General features: G+C 46.5%; 1 protein-coding gene across 2 annotated transcripts in view; it reads right to left on the bottom strand.

The window, feature by feature from the left end:
* The window catches only part of MALT1 (MALT1 paracaspase), a 104,398-nt gene extending 83,314 nt beyond the window's left edge, over positions 1–21,084 (bottom strand). Inside the window, exon 1 of one of the 2 annotated variants that reach the window (XM_069746096.1) lies at positions 20,799–21,084. In XM_069746096.1, the coding sequence (XP_069602197.1) occupies positions 20,799–20,956 (158 nt within the window). In that variant the 5' untranslated portion in view covers positions 20,957–21,084. The remainder of the gene's footprint in view (positions 1–20,798) is intronic. The other variant, XM_069746104.1, reaches the window with a different exon arrangement.
* Positions 21,085–21,386: the final 302 nt, after the last annotated feature.

Genomic DNA, 21,386 nt, shown 5'->3' with positions numbered 1-21,386 from the left:
CTGGTGCTTAACATCTGCACTTCATCAGTCTGCTCGCACTCTTTAAAATAATTAATGGCATCCTCCCGGCCGGCTTGTAAACTGCCACGAACAGGTGCTGACTCAGGCTGCATGACGTGGTGGAGCTGATCGCAATCACACCAAGATCCAGAGCCACGAGAATCTCAAAGGGAGTGTGCGTGCTAAAAAAGTCTTAATCAAAAGCAATACAAAAGAAAACCAGAGCAGCACAACCTCCCACACACAGAGAAACTTACAATAGGTTCATTTGTTTTGATCTCGCAGTCTGGGAAAGAGAGGGAGGTGCTATTTGCATGAAAAAAGTCTGTATAAATCCAACATAATAAGAAAGGATTGCAAATGCACTCACCGACTGCAGTTCAAAGTGTTTATTCCAACAACAAGTGAAACATCTTCACGGCACGGGGGAAAGGAAATTAGCCAGGGAGAGTGCGGCAGACGAGACGACGGCCGTTTCGCGCTGCACAAGAGCGCTTCTACGGGTCCATAGCCAGACGGGAAGTGACACCAGGTTAAGTAAGTAACTGAATACAAGCTCCACCTGTGTCATCAACCCGCCGGGCAACAAAAGAAAGTGCACAGTGTGTTAAAACTAATTAAAAACAAACGCATATAACTGACACTGAACAGCTGTTACATAGATATATACGTACAGTCCTACAGACAAAATCTAACAATGAATGCTTTATATCTAGTTGCTGAGGGATTGCTGAAAGATTGCTTGACATAAATCACTAAATCTATAAAAGAGACAGGTATTGACAAATATATTCCCATATTGATTGTGACTAAGAATATGTAGACGTACCGAAAATACAATTCTATATCGGTCCTAGATATTCACACCTAAATCCAAATCGTCACCTCACTACAAGACACGAAACAAATCCATAATAACATACAAGAGCTACAAAAAAACCGACATATCGACTCTGTCGTTTAAACCGGCCGGGCCGGTGGCTTTCGTCTTTAATATCCATGTAGCCTCTTGTCTCAATAATATCTTATGGAGATCGCCGCCCTGTACCGGTAATGTTATTTTTTCTACCCCCGCAAATGTCAGAACTTCTGGGTTACCGTTGTGACTTTCTTTGATATGATCGATTAGTCTCGGTACACCCTTGCCTGAGGTGACTGATTTAAAGTGTTCCCTAAAGCGCATATATAATCTACGAATGGTCTTACCGATATAAAAACGCCCACAAGGACAAAAAACGACATAGACTACAAACTCCGTCTTACAAGAGATGAATTGTCGGACCTGATGTATCACAGGTCCAATATGTAATGTTTGGCCCAATAGATGAAATCTACAATACTGGCAATGACCACACCGATGGTTACCTATTGGAACAGACCGCTCCAGCCAATTTGATCTATCCCTGGTGATCCGATTTCGTACAAGTACGTCTCTGATCCGTGTCCCCCGTCTATTAGAGACCAAGGGGCCTCCTTTGCTCCTCCCAGTAAGCTCTCTATCTCTCTCCAAAACATGCCAATGTTTGCGGAGGGTGGCTTTAATCTCACTATCCAAAGGACTGTATTGAAAGCAGAAGGAAAAGCGTTGTGACGCTGTGTCTGGTAATTTCTTTTTCTGACCGCAATGCCCGGTTTCCACCCGTTCTAACGTGGATTTTAATAATTTTTCCGGATAGCCTCTATCCCGAAGTCTACTGCAAAGTTCCTCTGACTGTTGTGCAAAGCCCTCCTGGGTATTGTTCACACGTCGTGTTCTAAGTAACTGACTATACGGTAAAGATTTTTTTGTATGATGAGGGTGAAAACTGTTATAATGTAGAATGGAATTAACCGAAGAAGGTTTTCGAAAGATGGAAGTACACACCTTCCCTTCCACCACTTCTAACCACACATCTAGAAACTCCAACGTACAACCCCCGAATTTATGTGTAAAAGACATCCCCATCACATTGCTGGTATTAAGATATTCCACAAATGCATGAAATTCTGTCTCAGTGCCGTCCCATATCAGGAACAGGTCATCCACATATCTCAATAATAGCTTGATATGTTTCAAAAAAACGTTATTAGTGGAGTAAATGTAATCCTCCTCAAAGACAGCCATGTACAAATTAGCAAAAGTACATGCAGCCGGGGTCCCCATGGCAGTCCCCGTGGTCTGCCTATACCAGACATCCAAAAAAGTGAAGGCATTATGGGTTAAGATAAAATCCAAGCCTCCACATACAAATTCAATGTATGCCTGACTCTTATCTGTGGTATCCAGAATCCGTCTCACGGTTTCCACACCCAACACTTGGGGTATGTTGGTGTATAAGCTGACCACGTCAATGGACACCATGGAGAACCCCGGCTGCCAAACAAAATCCTGAACGTGTCTGAGAAAGGAATCCGTGTCCCTGATATAGGACGGCACATTAATGAGCAAAGGACGCAACAACCAATCAATGTATTGTGAAAGGGGTTCAGTAAGGGAGCCGACCCCTGACACAATAGGTCTCCCAGGGGGAGCCGTGTTGGATTTGTGAATCTTCGGTAAGTAATACCAATGTTTTGTTGGCAAAGATAGTACTGCTGGCCAGTCTCTGCCTCTAATTATTGTTGGCACAGATATTACTACCTCTTTGTCTTTCCTTGCTACTTATGTAATCATAAATCTTTATACATACATATTCACCAATTCTTGCCACCAGCGCTAAAAGCCAAGTCCCCACTAAAATCGTGATCTGTAGTTCTGGGCTGTGAAGGAACAGTGGCTATACCTAAGATTGTATTTTAATTATGGTGGACTGATGATGAGGGATGGCAGCAGGTGAACTATGTGACCTGGTCACTGAGATTTTGCCAGCCCTGATAGTGATTGTGTCGCCTCCCTATATCTACTTGTAAACTTTATGGTTAAATATATACTTGCCTTTACTAGTAAATAACGTTGGCACAGATAGCACTGCATCCCTGTCTTTTCCTGTAAATTATGTGGGCATGGTTGATACTGCCAACTTGTTTCTCCCTAAAAATCATGATGCAACAGATACTTCTGACAGAATATAAGCTGAACTGGATGGACAAATATATTTTTTCGGCCTTACTATGTTACTATGTTAATACTGCCACTTGTCTTGTTAATGGAAGGATTAGTAATACAACATGTATATTAGTGCTGCACTGTACCTGAATAATTCCATGTGACTATATTATACCGCCCTATAGTGTCTATATAATGATACATTACATGTTAACAATGCTATAAAGTTCCTCAAAATAAATCCAAACTGTGCTAAAAAAAACAAAATACCAAACCACAGCTGGTGAAATGGGGTAAGTTTAGTAAGTGGGCCAAAGTGGTAATAGCCCTGGACTGAATCTATATCTGGTGAAATGGGGTAAGTTTAGTAAGAGGGAGAAAGTGGTAATAGCCCTGGACTGAATCTATATATACAGTGGGGAAAAAGTATTTAGTCAGCGGCCTGTAATTGACATCATAGGTAGACCACAACTATGAGAGTCAAAACTAGAAAACTAATCCAGAAAATCACCTTGTCTGATCTGATTTAGCAACATTTATTTTGGGAGCAATAATAAAAAAATTGAAGACATACAAGACAACTGATAATCTCCCTCGATCTGGGGCTCCATGCAAGATCTCACCCCGCGGGGTCAAAATGATCACAAGAACGGTGAGCAAAAATCCCAGAACCACACAGGGGGAACTAGTGAATGACCTGCATAGAGCTGGGGCCACCATAACAAAGGCTACCATCAGTAACACACTGACAGGAGACAGAAGGCTGAGTTGCATCCAAAGAACACCATACCTACTGTGAAACATGGGGGTGGCAACATCATGCTTTGGGGTTGTTTCTCTGCAAAGGGACCAGGACGACTGATCCGTGTACATGAAAGAATGAATGAGGCCATGTATCATGAGATTTTGAGTGCAAACCTCCTTCCATCAGCAAGGGCATTGAAGATGAAACATGGGTGGGTGTTTCAGCATGATAATGATCCCAAGCACACCACCAGGGCAATGAAGGAGTGGCTTCGTAAGAAGCATGTGAAGGTCCTAGATTGGCCTAGCCAGTCTCCAGATCTCAACCCCATAGGAGGGAGTTGAAAGTCTGTGTTGCCCAGCGACAGGCCAAAAACATCACTGCTCTAGAAAAGATCTGCATGGAGGAATGGGCCAACATACCAACAACAGTGTGTGGCAACCTTGTGAAGACTTACAGAAAACATTTGACCTCTGTCATTGCCAACAAAGGATATATTACAAAATGTTGATATAACTTTTGTTAATGACCAAATACTTATTTTCCAACATAATTTGCAATATAAATCTGCCAAATCTGACAAGGTGATTTTCTGGATTTCTTTTCTCATTGTGACTCTCATAGTTGTGGTCTACCTATGATGTCAGTTACAGGCCTCTCTCATCTTTTTAAGTGGGAGACTTGCACAATTGGTGGCTGACTAAATACTTTTTTTCCCCACTGTATATGTATATATACAGCTCTGGCAAAAATTAAGAGACCACCACATCAAAACCCTGTCATGGCCAGCCCAATCTCCAGACCTGCACCCCCCTGAAAACCTCTGGAATGTAATCAAGAGGATGATGGATAGTCACAAGCCATCAAACAGAGAAGAACTGCTTACATTTTTACGCCAGAAGCAGTGTGAAAGACTGGTGGAAAGCATGTCAAGACCCATGAAAGCTCTGATTAAAAACCATGGTTATTCCACAAAATATTGATTTCTGAACTCTTCCTGAGTTAAAACATTAGTATTGTTCTTTCTAAATGATTATGAACTTGTTTTCTTTGTATTATTTGAGGTCTGAAAGCACTGTTGTTGTTTTTTTTAATTTTGACCATTTTTCTTTGTCAGAAAAAACTACAAAATTTATTGCTTGGAACTTCGGAGACATGTTGTCAGAAGTTTATAAAAGAACAATTTACATTTGACTCAAAAATATACCTATAAGGAGAAAAATCAGCCAAACTGAACATTTTGCAGTGGTCTCTTAATTTTTGCTAGAGCTGTATATATGTATATATATATATATATACAAATATATATATATATATATATATATATATGTATATATATATATATAGCCCTGCTACACCTATTCTCATCCATTTATATAGCACAAAACAATACAGGCCCAGAGGGGGGTCGTGGGAGTTCATGCTGTAATGTTGTATTCATTCAGTCATCTCAATTTTTGCATACAGCAAATACACAGGATAATTGACAAAGACTTCCATTAATCCTGTCCTCTGATAACAGATGCCTTTTACACACTGGAAAATAATCGCAATCACTTTCCATCTCGTCTAGCACATTAATGACATGATATAATTCACGGAGAAGGAAATTTAATATTTATCGATTCATGTTCTTCAAATCTCCAGTACACTTACTGAGGATGGGCGCTGATGTTGCGTCATCATAAGACTTGACCCGGAAGGAACCTGCTAACTGTTTTAGGATGCCCACCCTGGCAGACTGGCTTTCTCGATGCAGAAAGCTGTGTTGGACTCTGAAACACTGCACAAAATATACCTTGATGCAAAAACAAGCCCTTCACAATAAGGGAAGGGAGAGGAATGTGTATAACAATAAATACTTTTATTTACACATATATTCATACAGCAAATCAACAATAATAAAAAGGATGCCTCATGTCAGAGAACTGGAAACAAATAGCTAACAACTCATTGTGAATTATAGAATTGCCCAGGTATAAATGGTTCCATATATAACATACTTGTAGGTTTTGCTAGATGATAGCAGCTACTATAAAGTATACAGTGAAAAAAAACACCTATATTTACCTTTTAACAGTAAGAAAATAATTAATATTTCATATAAGTAAAGTGCTTTAGTGTAATAGATAGGAATTATCAGGCAGGTACTGAAAAAGATGTAAACACTGAATGCAAAATCAATATCAAGTAATCAAAAAAGTGCCTCAGTGTATGTACCCACGCCCCTGGAAGAAGAAACGTCGAAACGCGCGTCGGGGTGGGAGACAAGGCAAATTTTGGCTTTCCACTAAGATAAAGAAACGTATATGCACCTTCCTTTTCTTCTGGTTTCCTTATGCTGCTAATCTAGGTTTTAATTCAGTTTACATGCACTGAGGCACTTTCCTCTCCCTTCCCTAATTGTGAAGGGCTTGTTTATGCATTACGATATTGGATTGTGACCTTAGTTCTGAAGGTTTCTATGGACTAATATATATACAAAATATACCTTGAAAACTGGGCTGGATACACCGAAACAGTCCATTGGGTGGTTTCCTCTGACTTCTCTTCACCCTGCTTAGCTTGAGTGTCAGGTCTCTCTCTCTACACTAGTAGGGAAACCTGTCAATCAATCCAGGCAGCGAGAAGGCAGAGGGAACCGTCCAGCGGACTTTTCTCCCTGTACCCATCTTGTTTATCAAATTATATTTTCCCTAAGCTGAAGTAGCCTGCCAGAGTAAAAAATAGCCCTTAAGAATGAAAATCTCACGTGTGTGGGGGCCTCTTTACTCTGCAACATCAGATGTCAGGGAAACAAAGGATGATGGTGCCACATTTCAAAGGTAATTTCTTTAGTAGATCGGCTCATTCGGCTGCACACGGACGTAGACACAGGTACACTGAATCTTTAACTCTTCCGCCTGTTTATTATACATGTGGCATAAACCAACAAGAAGTGAAAATAAACGGGGCCCTCTGGGTAAAACAGGAAAACAAAACTAAATGGTATACAGTCTCTGTAACTGCAGGGATCTGCCCGCTCAGGATATAACAACCAGGTTCAGCACAGCTTAACACAAAACCACTTCTCTGGACCTGCCGGCTCCAGACACACTGAACACTGAATGCCTCAGGAGGCTGACTATTTAAACCCCAGACCACACCCTGGGGAGGAGATAAGGTGGACAATCTCCCACGTGCTCTATGGTTGTCCACAAAAACCCAGCTCTTAAAATGGCCGATTAACCCCTCTCAACACATAGTATACTGGAGCAAAACTTCTGGGATTCAAATCACTGAAGCTAATGGCCACAGAGAGACGTATTTCCCTCCCAGCACTTTGCAAGTGACTTTGTCACATTTCATACTAAAAAAAGTCCTCATAGATATGAAATTAAAGAAACAACCTCCATATCTTACCATAGTACATGATATGGTAGGACCCAACCAGTTTTATGTTCCCACAGTGGGCCTCCACAGTATGATGGCCGTCACCTGCCATCTTCACACAGTATGATGTCCCTCACCTGCCTTTTCCACACAGTATGATGCTCCTCATTTGCCATCTCCGCACAGTATGATGCCCCTCACCTGTCATCTCCACACAGTACGATGGTCCTCATCTGCCTATTCCACACAGTATGATGCCCCTCACCTGTCAACTCCACACTGTATGATTGTCCTTACCTGTCATCTCCACACAGTATTATGGTCCTCACCACCTGCCATCTCCACACAGTACAATGGCTCTCACCTGCCATCTCCACACAGTATGATGGCCCTCACCTGCCATCTCCACACAGTATGATGGCCGTCACCTGCCATCTCCACACAGTATGATGGCCATCATCTGCCATCTCCACATAGTATAATGGCTGTCACCTGCCATCTTCACACAGTTTGATGCCCCTCACCTGTCATCTCCACACAGTATGATGGTCCTCATCTGCCTATTCCACACAGTATGATGGCCCTCACCTGTCAACTCCACACTGTATGATTGTCCTTACCTGTCATCTCCACACAGTATTATGGTCCTCACCACCTGCCATCTCCACACAGTACAATGGCTCTCACCTGCCATCTCCACACAGTATGATGGACCTCACCTGCCATCTCCACACAGTATGATGGACCTCACCTGCCATCTCCACACAGTATGATGGTCCTCATCTGCCTATTCCGCACAGTATGATGGCCCTCACCTGTCATCTCTACACTGTATGATGGTCCTTACCTGTTATCTCCACACAGTATTATGGTCCTCACCACCTGCCATCTTCACACAGTACAATGGCTCTCACCTGCCATCTCCACACAGTATGATGGACCTCACCTGCCATCTCCACACAGTATGATGGACCTCACCTGCCATCTCCACACAGTACAATGGCTCTCACCTGCAATCTCCACACAGTATGATGGACCTCACCTGCCATCTCCACACAGTATGATGGCCGTCACCTGCCATCTCCACACAGTATGATGGCCATCATCTGCCATCTCCACACAGTATAATGGCTGTCACCTGCCATCTTCACACAGTATGATGGTCCTCATCTGCCATCTCTGCACAGTATGATGCCCCTCACCTGTCATCTCCACACAGTATGATGGTCCTCATCTGCCTATTCCACACAGTATGATGGCCCTCACCTGTCAACTCCACACTGTATGATTGTCCTTACCTGTCATCTCCACACAGTATTATGGTCCTCATCACCTGCCATCTCCACACAGTACAATGGCTCTCACCTGCCATCTCCACGCAGTATGATGGCCCTCACCTGCCATCTCCACACAGTATGATGGCCGTCACCTGCCAGCTCCACACAGTATGATGGCCATCATCTGCCATCTCCACATAGTATAATGGCTGTCACCTGCCATCTTCACACAGTATGATGTCCCTCACCTGCCTTTTCCACACAGTATGATGGTCCTCATCTGCCATCTCTGCACAGTATGATGGTCCTCATCTGCCTATTCCGCACAGTATGATGGCCCTCACCTGTCATCTCCACACTGTATGATGGTCCTCACCACCTGCCATCTCCACACAGTACAATGGCTCTCACCTGCCATCTCCACACAGTATGATGGACCTCACCTGCCATCTCCACACAGTATGATGGCCGTCACCTGCCATCTCCACACAGTATGATGGCCATCATCTGCCATCTCCACACAGTATGATGGCCATCATCTGCCATCTCCACATAGTATAATGGCTGTCACCTGCCATCTTCACACAGTATGATGTCCCTCACCTGCCTTTTCCACACAGTATGATGGTCCTCATCTGCCATCTCTGCACAGTATGATGCCCCTCACCTGTCATCTCCACACAGTATGATGGTCCTCATCTGCCTATTCCGCACAGTATGATGGCCCTCACCTGTCATCTCCACACTGTATGATGGTCCTTACCTGTCATCTCCACACAGTATTATGGTCCTCACCACCTGCCATCTCCACACAGTACAATGGCTCTCACCTGCCCTCTCCACACAGTATGATGGACCTCACCTGCCATCTCCACACAGTATGATGGACCTCACCTGCCATCTCCACACAGTATGATGGCCCTCACCTGCCATCTCCACACAGTATGATGGCCCTCACCTGCCATCTCCACACAGTATTATGGCTCTCACCTGCCATCTCCACACAGTATTATGGCTCTCACCTGCCATCTCCACACAGTATGAGGGCCTTCATCTGCCATCTCCACACAGTACAATGGCTCTCACCTGCCATCTCCACACAGTACAATGGCTCTCACCTGTCATCTCCACACAGTATGATGGCCCTCACCTGCCATCTCTACACAGTATGATGGCCCTCACCTGCCATCTCCACACAGTATGAGGGCCTTCATCTGCCATCTCCACATATTATGATGGCCCTCACCTGCCTTCTCCACACAGTATGATAGCCTTCACCCGTCATCTCCACACAGTATGATGACCCTCAACTGACAGCTCTACACAGTATGATGGCCATCACCTGTCATTTCCACACAGTATGATGGCCGTCACCTGCCATTTCCACACAGTAGGTTGCCCTCACCTGCCATCTTCACACAGTATGATGGCTGTCACCTGCCATCTCCACACAGTACGATAGTCTTCACCTGCCATCTCCACGTAGAATAATGGCCATTACCTGCCATCTCCACACAGTATGATGACTGTCACCTGCCATTTCCACACAATATGATGGCTGTCACCTGCCATATCCACACAGTATGATGGTCCTCACCTGTCATCTCCACAGCCGCCTGTGTTTATGCACATGCTACTTTGATGTTGTCTGTGGTCATAAATCAGCTGAGAGGATCTCAGAAAAGGACAGATAACAGTCTCCCATTTTGCTGTCAGACTGAGATCACTAACATATTATTAGTTAACTTATTCTGCACGTATGCAACACAGAGACTATAGAAGGGAAATGGTGCAAAATTTTTAATGAAATCCAATTACAAAAATGATTATTTAGTGAAAAATACATGTGTTTAACTAAGAAAAAAAAATTGTGGACAACCCTTAGCACCCTCGGAGCTGCAATTATTATTATTACTATAGCGGCATTTATTCCATAGCGCTTTACATGTGAATAGGGGTATACATAATAAAAAAACAAGTACAATAATCCTGAACAAAGCAAGTCACCGACTGGTACAGAAGGCGAGGACCCTGCCCATGAGGGCTCACAATCTAAGGGATAGGTGAGGATACAGTAGGTGAGGGGACAGCTGGTGGTGCAGCAGTATGGTGGAATGATGGTTACTGTAGGTTGTAGGCTTGTCGGAAGAGGTGGGTCTTCAGGTTCTTTTTGAAGGTTTCCACGGTAGGCGAGAGTCTGATTTACATTTTGTTTCTTATTACATGATTACTTCCTGGACTCATCTAGGAATCTAGCCCTTAATATTCAGGTCATGGTTGATAACTTGCTAAGGAGGGTAGTTTTCGTAGATAAATGGTGGCATATACAGGGATGGAGTTACTCTCAATCTGTCACTCTGCAAAATTAAAAAAAAAGGGAAGAAGCCAGCACTGCTTATGGTCAGAACGCAATAACTGAAGTGCAATTGTACATAAATTCTAACTGTATTTCAAATATGAGACATTTAGCAAACAATTGATCAATTCTTTGAGCTACCCCGCCACTCTGCAAAATTCCCTCAGTAAAGGAAATAGGTAATTACATTTCCGGTAACCAGGGCGGCAGGTCACCATGATGAATTACTGTATTAACGCACAGAACGTTGCACCCAACGTCAGCTCATATAAACCTCTCTGTTAGATACAGATTATTGTTTATTTTTAGGAAGCCACAACCATGGGGGCCTGCAACCAGGAGAGCTCCTGTAGACCTTCCTGGAAGATTAGCTGAGGAGCAGGAGGCAAATCGGGCAGAGACCTTGGCACACATGTGTGGTTCTTTCATGGCTGCTCTTCTTCTTTACTATTCACGTACAAAATGGATGCAAGGCCCATACATCCAGGCACAAAACACAAATGAACCCCGCTCGGCTGAACACTGAGTAGGCACAGGTGGCCCACTACCAACCACCTAAAAAACGGTAAAAACTGCTATAAATACCAAACTCCCCTATAGTAAAGCCAAATACCACTGCACATAGAGAAAAACACCACAAAACAATAAGGCTAAAGGATTTGGAGATGAGGATAAATGTCTGAAAAACAAAAATCACATGACATTGCTATTGGTCGATCCTTCGAAGGGATGACACCCCTTTTCTATACCTTAACTTTAGGTATTCTAACTCCCCCAAATAACGACAGACTCTGAGCTTGGATTATAAATGGCCACAGTGGCCTTTATTATAAACATACAACAAGAATAATAACGTAGGGAGGAGTCCTTGAAGCTCCAAACTGGTGGTCAACCATAACAGGGAGTGGACAGAAACAAACCATGTATTTACTCCCAGCCGTAACCATCCAGGCTCGGAAGCACCAAAATACCCTGAAGGGTTAACCATGTCCACTTTTAACCTGGGGATCCGGCCCACCGTTGCCAAGATCCCCCCCCGAACCACCAGACCCGAAAACCAAGTTTACACCCACTGAAGGATCCGTACCCCGACGGATCCCCCAGGCCAATTTATCACCAACTCCAAGGACCCCTCCCACCGCCTCAGGCCACCATGACCCAACAATTACCTGAAACGCAACAATACCCAAACACGAAAAAATGGGCGGGCGGGCGGGATCTTCTTGCTGCTCCAGAGCGGGAACTGGTAAGCCCCACCCCACCCTATCCTTATAACCCCTGCCTCATGCATATACTCCCTCCTCCCCAAATTAACCCCTTCCTCTCCTAATTCTCCCTCCCAAACCCCTGTCATGACGGCCTGCACGTACGCCATCTGCGGGGGGATGGGACGGCTCGCTCCGGCCTGCTCTTGACATTGCTATTAGTCGATGCTTCGAAGGGATGACACCCCTTTTCTATACCTTAACTTTAGGTATTCTAACTCCCCCAAATAACGACAGACTCTGAGCTTGGATTATAAATGGCCACAGTGGCCTTTATTATAAACATACAACAAGAATAATAACGTAGGGAGGAGTCCTTGAAGCTCCAAACTGGTGGTCAACCATAACAGGGAGTGGACAGAAACAAACCATGTATTTACTCCCAGCCGTAACCATCCAGGCTCGGAAGCACCAAAATACCCCGAAGGGTTAACCATGTCCACTTTTAACCTGGGGATCCGGCCCACCGTTGCCAAGATCCCCCCCCCCGAACCACCAGACCCGAAAACCAAGTTTACACCCACTGAAGGATCCGTACCCCGACGGATCCCCCAGGCCAATTTATCACCAACTCCAAGGACCCCTCCCACCGCCACAACGAGGGTATTTGAAAACCTTAAATACCCGAGACCCCACCACACTTCACCGCTATTGCCCTTTCAATACCGGTCTGTAGACCCAAAGCCCACAAGTCAGTGCCCACAGCGTTCAAGTGAACACCATCACCCAGGAGGAAATCCCCCCCACCCTGTTCCAGCTCCAGATGACGGACAAACAAACCTCCATTCTTCACCACAAACTTGGCGACCGTCCGATTAACCTTAATCCTGGCCTTGTTGACCTTGTCCGCTGATCTGGCGTGCCTCCAACACCTCCTCGGAACAATGTCCGACCATACAACCAACACATTCCCAAAGGACGCCCATAATCTGCGAAGGTCATGCTTTATATCTCAGATCAGTTCCCTACAAGGGCGAATCCCCAAATCGTTCCCTCCAACGTGCAAGACCAGAATGTCCGGGAATTTGTCTAAACGAGCATTGTTATGCACTTCCTTCAAAACCCCGTTCCAGCCCAATCCCCGAAAACCCAACCATCTGACCACGGCCACCTCTTTGGAGAACCCGAGCTGCCGACCGTCCCGCCGAACGTCCGCCCGTCTCGCGCCCCAGTACACGTACGAGTGACCGACGATCCAGATCAACAGGGGATTGGAACCTGAAAACACATAACAACTAAAATCCACAACCGTACTACAAATACAAACAACATAACAAAACACCCCCATCCTCCCTTTCATCCTTACTTAAGGTCTCACGTAACTCCTGTAACGCTTCGACTCCCATCTCCCAATCCGTTGCACCACTTCCGGTGCCAAACCACCCAACGCCGCCTCAGTCGCAGCCCCAATTCGGAAGGAGTGAGAGGCAAAACGGGAAGCATCCAAACCCAACTCCCCCAGGGCTCGTCTAAGCACTGCCACAAACTGAAACTTGGACAAAAAGGACCCATTTTCGTGACACAACAAAGGACCCTCTTTTGGGGGCTGAAAACAACTAAAAGCCTCCCAACAACTAACGGGACACATAAGCGAACCCGCAACAGCGCCCAAAACCACACGTTTTCCTCTACCCTCCTGATCAGTCTTTGATCTACGCAACCAAAATTGTAACCCCCTTTCGGTAAGCACCACATCCCTGGCCCAAAGCCCCCCCTGCACATACGTATTAGGCGACACGATCTCACTCACCCGCAGCGCGCCAAAAAATGCCAAGGAAAATGCCAGACGAAAAAGAGCCACCTCAAAGTCAGATGTGCAAATCTCACTGAGCTTCACACCTACTCGTTCCAACAAGCTAAAAGAAATCGGGCGCCTAAGATCGCCCTTTCCCGCCCTCCTTCTAAATCCCTTCACCGCCTGCCTTACTAAAAACAACTTCGTTAAATCCCGTAAACCTCTAAGCTGAAAACCAAAAGCCAAGGCCGACCGAATCCTCTCCACTTTAGACGCCGACCATCCGTCATCAGCACCCCGTCTCAACCACAACAACAGGGCCCCCACATAATCATCCCCCATGTTACCCACCCCACAAGACACCAACCAGGCCTCCCAATCACTCCACACCGACCGGTATGCTGCCCAAGTGCTGGGTGCCAAAGACGCCTGAATCAAAGGTCCTGCAGCCCGGATACCACGCTCCAGAGTTCCTGCGGGCAGTCCCGACCCGTCTCATCCGCCTCCGGAGCCAAAGCACGGAAACGCTCCCACTGAAACTGAGACAAAGAGTCAGCGATGGAATTCTCAACACCGGGCACATGAGTTGCCGAAACATACGCATTGATAGACATGCAGAACAACACTAACTGACGCAAAACCCGAATAACTGGGGGGGACGATGCCGTCAAACTGTTGATAACACAAACAACCGCCATGTTATCACAATTAAACCGTACCTTGCGATTGCGGAAATCCTCCTTCCACAGATAAACCGCCACCAAAATAGGAAAAATCTCCAATAAAGTTACGTTTTTTACCAGCCCGGAACCGAACCAGTCGTCCGGCCACCTTGAGGCACACCACCGACCCCCAAAAAAGGCGCCAAAACCAATCCCACCCGACGCGTCCGTGAACAAATCCAAGTCATGATTGCCCACCACTTCCTCCATCAGAAGCGATCGGCCATTGTACCGTGCCAAAAAACTATCCCAAACCTCCAAATCGGCTTTGTGCTCACTAGATAAGCGCACAAAATGATGGGGGGCCTTCACCCCCGCTGTAGCACCTGCGAGCCTCCGAGAAAACACTCTCCCCATGGGGATAATTCTGCACGCAAAGTTCAACTTGCCAAGAAGAGACTGAACTTCCCGCAGAGGCAACTTCTTCAAGCGACGCGCACGAGCCACCTCGTTTCTCAAACCGACCACCTTCTCCTCGGGTAACCGAAACTCCCATGCGACCGTATCAATGACGATGCCCAGGAATGAAATACACGTACTGGGCCCTTCGGTTTTTCCTGGCGCCAACGGAACACCGAACCGCCTTGCCACCCAAATCATTGTTTGCAAAACCATTTCGCAACAACCAGATTGAGCAGGCCCGATGCACAAAAAATCATCCAAATAATGGATGATGTAATCCAAACCAGACACATCCCGAACGACCCACTCTAGAAACGAACTGAAAGCCTCAAAATATGCGCAAGACAAAGAACAGCCCATCGGCAAACATCTGTCAACATAAAACCCCTGGTCCCAATAACAACCCAACAATCTAACGCTGTCCGGATGGACAAGCAGTAACCGGGACGCCGACTCAATATCCGTCTTGGCCAATAGTGCTCCCCTGCCGCATCTACGCACCAAACGTGTAGCCTCATCAAAAGACGTATAAACCACGGAGCAAAGCTCCGGATCTATTCCGTCATTCAACGACCGCCCCTTAGGGTAAGACAAATGATGAATTAGCCTAAACTTGTTAGGCTCTTTCTTTGGAACCACACCCAATGGGGAAATAACCAAATCCTCAATGGGCGGACCGGTGAAAGGGCCAGACATCCTACCCAACGCCACTTCCTTGCTCAACTTTTCCGACACTACCGCCGCGTGTAACACTGCCGACTTCAGATTCCTTACAACCTGCGGAATACTAAAAGTAGGGGCAGGTATCCGAAAACCATCCCGAAAGCCCAAAAACAACAACTCCGCTTTCGGCCTATCTGGAAACCTATCTAGAAAGGGGGCCATCTCGTCCAACCTCACCGGCGTCGCCCCCTTTTGAATTACCGTCAGGCTTATCCTTCTTCTTGAAGCACTTTGCAGCCCCATGGGAGGATCCACTGCAATGCGAGCACGCGTGCTTGAATTTACAGGTGGCCCCAAATTTGCACTGGCCGTCGTTAAACTGCCAGCACAAGCCGTGCTTCTGGCTCGCTTGGCCAGACTGACTTCCCGCTCCTGAACTGCCTTGTGCTGCGGTCTGGCCGCATTTCCGGCCCCCCCTTGAAAGGAGTGACCAAACTTTGTGGGCGCCATCACTCGCAACCACAAGCCAATGTCCTTCTGATCCCACCGGATCTCCGGACGAACCGCCTTCCGCTGCCTAAACTGCTCATCGTACCGGAGCCAGGCCTGGCCCCCGTACGCTCTGTGCGCCTCCCCTATCGAATCCATATAACAGAAAAGCGCCGAACAATTTTCAGGAGCCTTCTCACCGACTACGCTCGCTAAAATTGCAAACGCTTGCAACCAGTTCACAAACGTCTGCGGAATAAGGCGCCACCTCCTTTTTTCCTCGTCCTCTTTCTTACTGTCCTCTTTTTTGCTCTTATCTAAATTGAACTTTTCTAAAGGCAGAAGCGAAAAAATTTCCACGTATTCATCTTTCCATATCTTCTCCCTTACTTCCTTCTTCAAATGGGCCCCAAACGGCCCCTCAAAACAGACGTAAACCTCCCCCCGCGCTTTATCGTCTAAACGGATCCCGCCTTCCTTCTCCTTCTCAGTTTGTACCGACACCGACACCGGAACACTCGAACCTCTGGGTGCCAATACGCCCTCCCCAGATGCCCCGACGCCCAAATCCGTAGAACCAACCCACGCGGCCAACGGGGACGGCACCGACCTAACCCCACCCAACCTCGCGAGCAACTCACGTACGCTAGACAGTAACTCACCAACCCCTTCGTTCCCTGAACTCCCCGCCTGCTCCCCCATAGCCCCTACCCCACATGTCTGACTAGCCCCCACCACCGGGGAAAACAATCGTGTTGCTGACAAAACAGACACAGAGTCTTGCTCACCAAGCTGCAGAGGAACTGAAGTCCCCCCAGCCGCAGGCGTCGTCCTTGTCCTGTTGTCCTCGGCTCCTGGTCCACTCTGCCCGCGAGGCTGCGTCTCACCGCGGGATGATGAACGAGAGGATGCGGCCCCGTCTCGGCCCGACGCTGAAGATCCCGATGCGGCCCGATGGGAAGGACTGCCCGGCACTGGCCCACCGTCCGATCCAGGCCCTGGGGACGCCCGGCCACTACTCCATCTGGATCCCACTTGTGATCCGGCTGACGCACCTTGCGACCTGGACGGGCCCGGCCGCACAGGGGACGAAGCGGCGCTGCCGGCCGCTGCAGAACCGGCTCTCCCTCGCTGTCTCGTTGCAGCAGCAGGAGCAGAGCGCCCAGCAGCGGCTACACTGCGGCGCCCCCCCGTGACGTCACTGACCATCGGCGCTCCAGCTCGTGAAGGCCCCGCCCCCTGAGCTGAGGAAGCTGGCCTCACCACCGCCGCAGGCCCTGTCGCCGCCTGTGTATTCCTCCCGGACCGGGCCCTGATGGGACGCTTACCGGCGGGCACCCGGTCCGGAGGGTCCCTGGAGGGGCTCCTTTGCCGTCGCTGAGGCCGAATCGGATCCGGGGACAGCCGTTGAGGAGGCCGCACGCGCCGGGAGCGCCGCTCACCACTGGCCGCCGTCTGGGCTACGCCGCTGCCGCTACCGCTACCTCCGCCACTGCCGCTGCCGGTGCCCAGTATACTGGCGACCTGGGCCTCTAACCAGCCTGGAGGCTGGCTCTCTGCTGCCGCCCGCAGCTGCTGCAGGACACCATCTATCCCGGACATGGCTATCTTCTTGCTGCTCCAGAGCGGGAACTGGTAAGCCCCACCCCACCCTATCCTTATAACCCCTGCCTCATGCATATACTCCCTCCTCCCCAAATTAACCCCTTCCTCTCCTAATTCTCCCTCCCAAACCCCTGTCATGACGGCCTGCACGTACGCCGTCTGCGGGGGGATGGGACGGCTCGCTCCGGCCTGCTCTGTAATGCATATTTTTCCCCAAAAGTGTGTATGTGTGTGTGCTGTGTGTGTTGTATGTGTTTTGTATATGTGTGTATGTCTTTTTGTGATATGTCTGTGCGTGACTTGATTGATATATGTGTGTGTGTGTGTGTGTGTAGTTTGTATATGTGTGGGTGTGCATTAAGTCTGTATGTCTGCATGTGTGTTGTGTGTGTATGTGTTGTGTAGTTGTGTATGTGTGGTGTGTGTATGTCCGTGTGCGCGTCGTGATGTGTTTGTGTGTATCTGCATGTCTTTGTGGGTGTGTTGTGTGTGTATGTGTGGATGTGTGTAATGTGTGCATGTGGTGTGTGTAATGTGTGCATGTATATGTCTGTGTGTGGTGTGTATGTATGTCTGTGAAGTGTGTACGCGATGTGTGTGATGTGTATATATGTGTGGTGTGTATGTCTTTGTGTCTGTGGTGTGTGTGTAGTGTGGGATGTGTATATGTCAGTGTTTGGGCATATAATGCATAGTGTTTATAAGTCTGTGTGTATGTATGTGGTGTGTTGTGTGTATGTGGTGCGTCTGGTGTGATTTATGTGTTTATGTGTCTCTATGAGGTGTGTGGGTGTGTTATATGTATATGTGTGTATGTGGTGTGTGTGATTTGTATGTGCATATGTCTTTGTGTGGTGTGTATGTATGTCTGTGTGATATACGTATGTGGTGTGTGCATGTGTTGTGTGTGTATATCTGAGTGTGGTGGATGAGTATGTATGTGGCGTGTATGTGTGTGTTTACCATCTGACTATATCCAGAGGCAGAAAGCTCTAGTACACCTTTATACTTTTATGCAACCATCTGAAAACCTAAAATATTTGATAATCCGGCAATATTGCTGGAATTAACAATTTTTTTAATGTCCATATGAGGGCTTGTTTTTTATAGTTGCATTTTTATAATGTCATTACTTTTGGGTTACATATGGAGGTCCGATTCATCTTTTGTGTTTTCTATGTCACTGTTCTTTACTGTTTGTCTTGTGGTATTCATTTTGCATCAAATTCTGCAAAATGGTGCACATGGTTCATGAATTTTACGTAAAATCGAAAATGCTATTTATGTTTGCATTTACCCTGATTTGCAAGTTATTAATACAAGAAGTCTCGTCTAAAATAACCTGAAAATTTGGGATAAAATGTTCAGAATGACGTAAACTCCCTTCGAGGGGGAAAACTGATCTACATTTGCACAAAAAGTCATAATTGATGAATCAGCTGAAAACATATAAACCCCGATCCCAATATTGAACATAAAAAAAGCAAGCAAACACATATAAAGCAGTCTTTCAAAAAGGCGCAAATTGAAAGTATAAACTACAAATGAAAAACAGGCAAATTACTAAAAAAAAAACTAAAAAAAAAAAGGCAAATTACTTTATTGAGTATGATTTATTAATTTTGCTATGTTTGCCATGTGCTGTTTTTCCTTTGCAATGACAGACACAATGATGGGAAGTCAAAAACCGAACAAAACCCATTAGAAGTCAGTGTGTCTGTCGGGCGATGTTGGTTTGTTTTAGGCTAGGGTCACGTTGCGTTAGGGCAGTCCGTTTAGCGCATAGCGCTACGGACTGCGCTAACGCAATGTCCCAAAAGGGATCGCGTTAGCCGATCCCGCTAGCGCAGATCCCCGCAGTGTTCGCGGTCCGTCACTTAAATGGCACCCAATGTGGGCGTGCGCTAGCGATGCGTTCGCCATTACTAGCAATGGCGGCGTTAACGGACTACGTTACACCGCGTTATGCCGCGGTGTAACGTAGTCCGTTAAACGGGGTCACATAACGCAATGTGACCCCAGCCTTATAGTGTGGAAAATGAAATAAATATATAGTTTTTTATTCCTTTTTACATAAAATTGTGCAAGAAAAAAAGCCTTTTTTTTTTTGTAGATTTTTGTTCTATTATTACAACTTTTTTTTAACCCGTCTTTAGCATAACCATTCAATAATTTGACTGGTTGTATATTAACCTGCGATACTCCTGTATTACAGGGCACTGTGCCAGTGAGTGATATACTGACCGGCAGCCTATCCAGGGGAACCTTGGTTAAGCTCCCGGCGGATGTTACAACCTTCCAGCACCCGTTAATCACGTTGAAGGAGCAGGAGGCATCCCCCTAATCTATGTAGCCACATATCCCACAGTGAATATTGACCGTGTCATCTAAGTGATTAAACGGCCCGGATCACAGTTACTGTATAAATTCCGACAGCCAGCGACAATCTTGAAAATGTTAACTCACCATATATTCGGAAGTTCCAGAACTTTTTCTAATACAACGATTAACCTTAAATAACATAAAAATGAATAATCCCTCTGACGACTTTGGAATCTAGGTCCCTCTCTATATGGTCTCTGGCATGGACTGGCCCACCGGAGAACAGGAGAATCCTCCGGTGGGCCACCACCTTCTTACATGAGCAGTATTTGGCACAATACACTTGAATCATTGCGTGCAGACAGAGGCGACATCTTATTCATTTAACAATCTTCCCAGTTCAGTGTAACATAAATTTGTGATTGAGGATAATGTCACATTTGCATGTAGCTGAAAAGGAGGGCCCTGGAGTTGGTTACTGGTGAGACGTTGGAAAAGGGGGGCCCTGGAGTTGGTTGCTGGTGAGACCTTGGCTGCCCAGTCCGACGCTTAATGGTCTCGTAATAATGGAAAGTGACAATAACATCTAGCGATCAGTAACATGTTTCAAGGAATTAAACTGATTGTCGTAGGTCGAAATTAGTCATTTTCACACCACTGAAATTTCGGTCTTAGGTGCAAAGGCGATATTCTATCGTTGGCGCCACACGGGGAAAGGTCATTGGCTCCGGTTGGCAACACGCAAGTAAATGCTATCGTGTCAACTGAGAAATCTGAGATTCTCGTTCGACATCTACGGGGAAAATCTGAAAAGTCTTACCTTAGTCTGAAGCGTCTGTTCTTGGCAATGATGGCGGCCAGTTTCCTCCATCCTTTCTCGCTGGTTTGGTCCAGGAGCTCACACACTTTCTGAAGGATTGGCTCCTGTAGAGAGTTTATATTAAGAGAGTAAAACTGCTGATGAGAGTCCGACGACATCTCTATTCTGCAGCCAGCTCTGCTCAGGTGGTGTATTTCCTTGTGTCTCCTTCCTGCTTACACATCTTGTGCATGGCGTGAGGCCTCGCATACGCCATCTTCTGGGGACTGGCGATTATACACTCTCACTGCGAAAGAAGAGTGAAAGTGAAAGTGTGCGAGCGTCTTACATGACATTTGCCATGTGTCGTGCTTCCTTCTAGCAATTTTATTCTTTCTTTTTTTTTTTTATTGTTTTAGGATTTCATTTTTGTCAACGGTAAAGCTGTATTCATATAGTCGAATGTTCTGCCCTATCCATTTCAGGGGTGTCAAACTGCATTCCTCGAGGGCCGCAAACCATGCTTGTTTTCAAGATTTCCTTAGCTTTGCACAAGGTGCTGCAATCATTATGTGTGTAGGTGATTAAATTATCACCTGTGCATTACAA

This window comes from Ranitomeya imitator, chromosome 1 (assembly GCF_032444005.1).
Source record: "Ranitomeya imitator isolate aRanImi1 chromosome 1, aRanImi1.pri, whole genome shotgun sequence".
In the NCBI taxonomy this organism is placed as follows: Eukaryota; Metazoa; Chordata; class Amphibia; order Anura; family Dendrobatidae; genus Ranitomeya; species Ranitomeya imitator.
The sequence above is the reverse complement of the archived record's forward strand: the minus strand, read 5'-3'. Positions and strand labels throughout refer to the sequence as shown.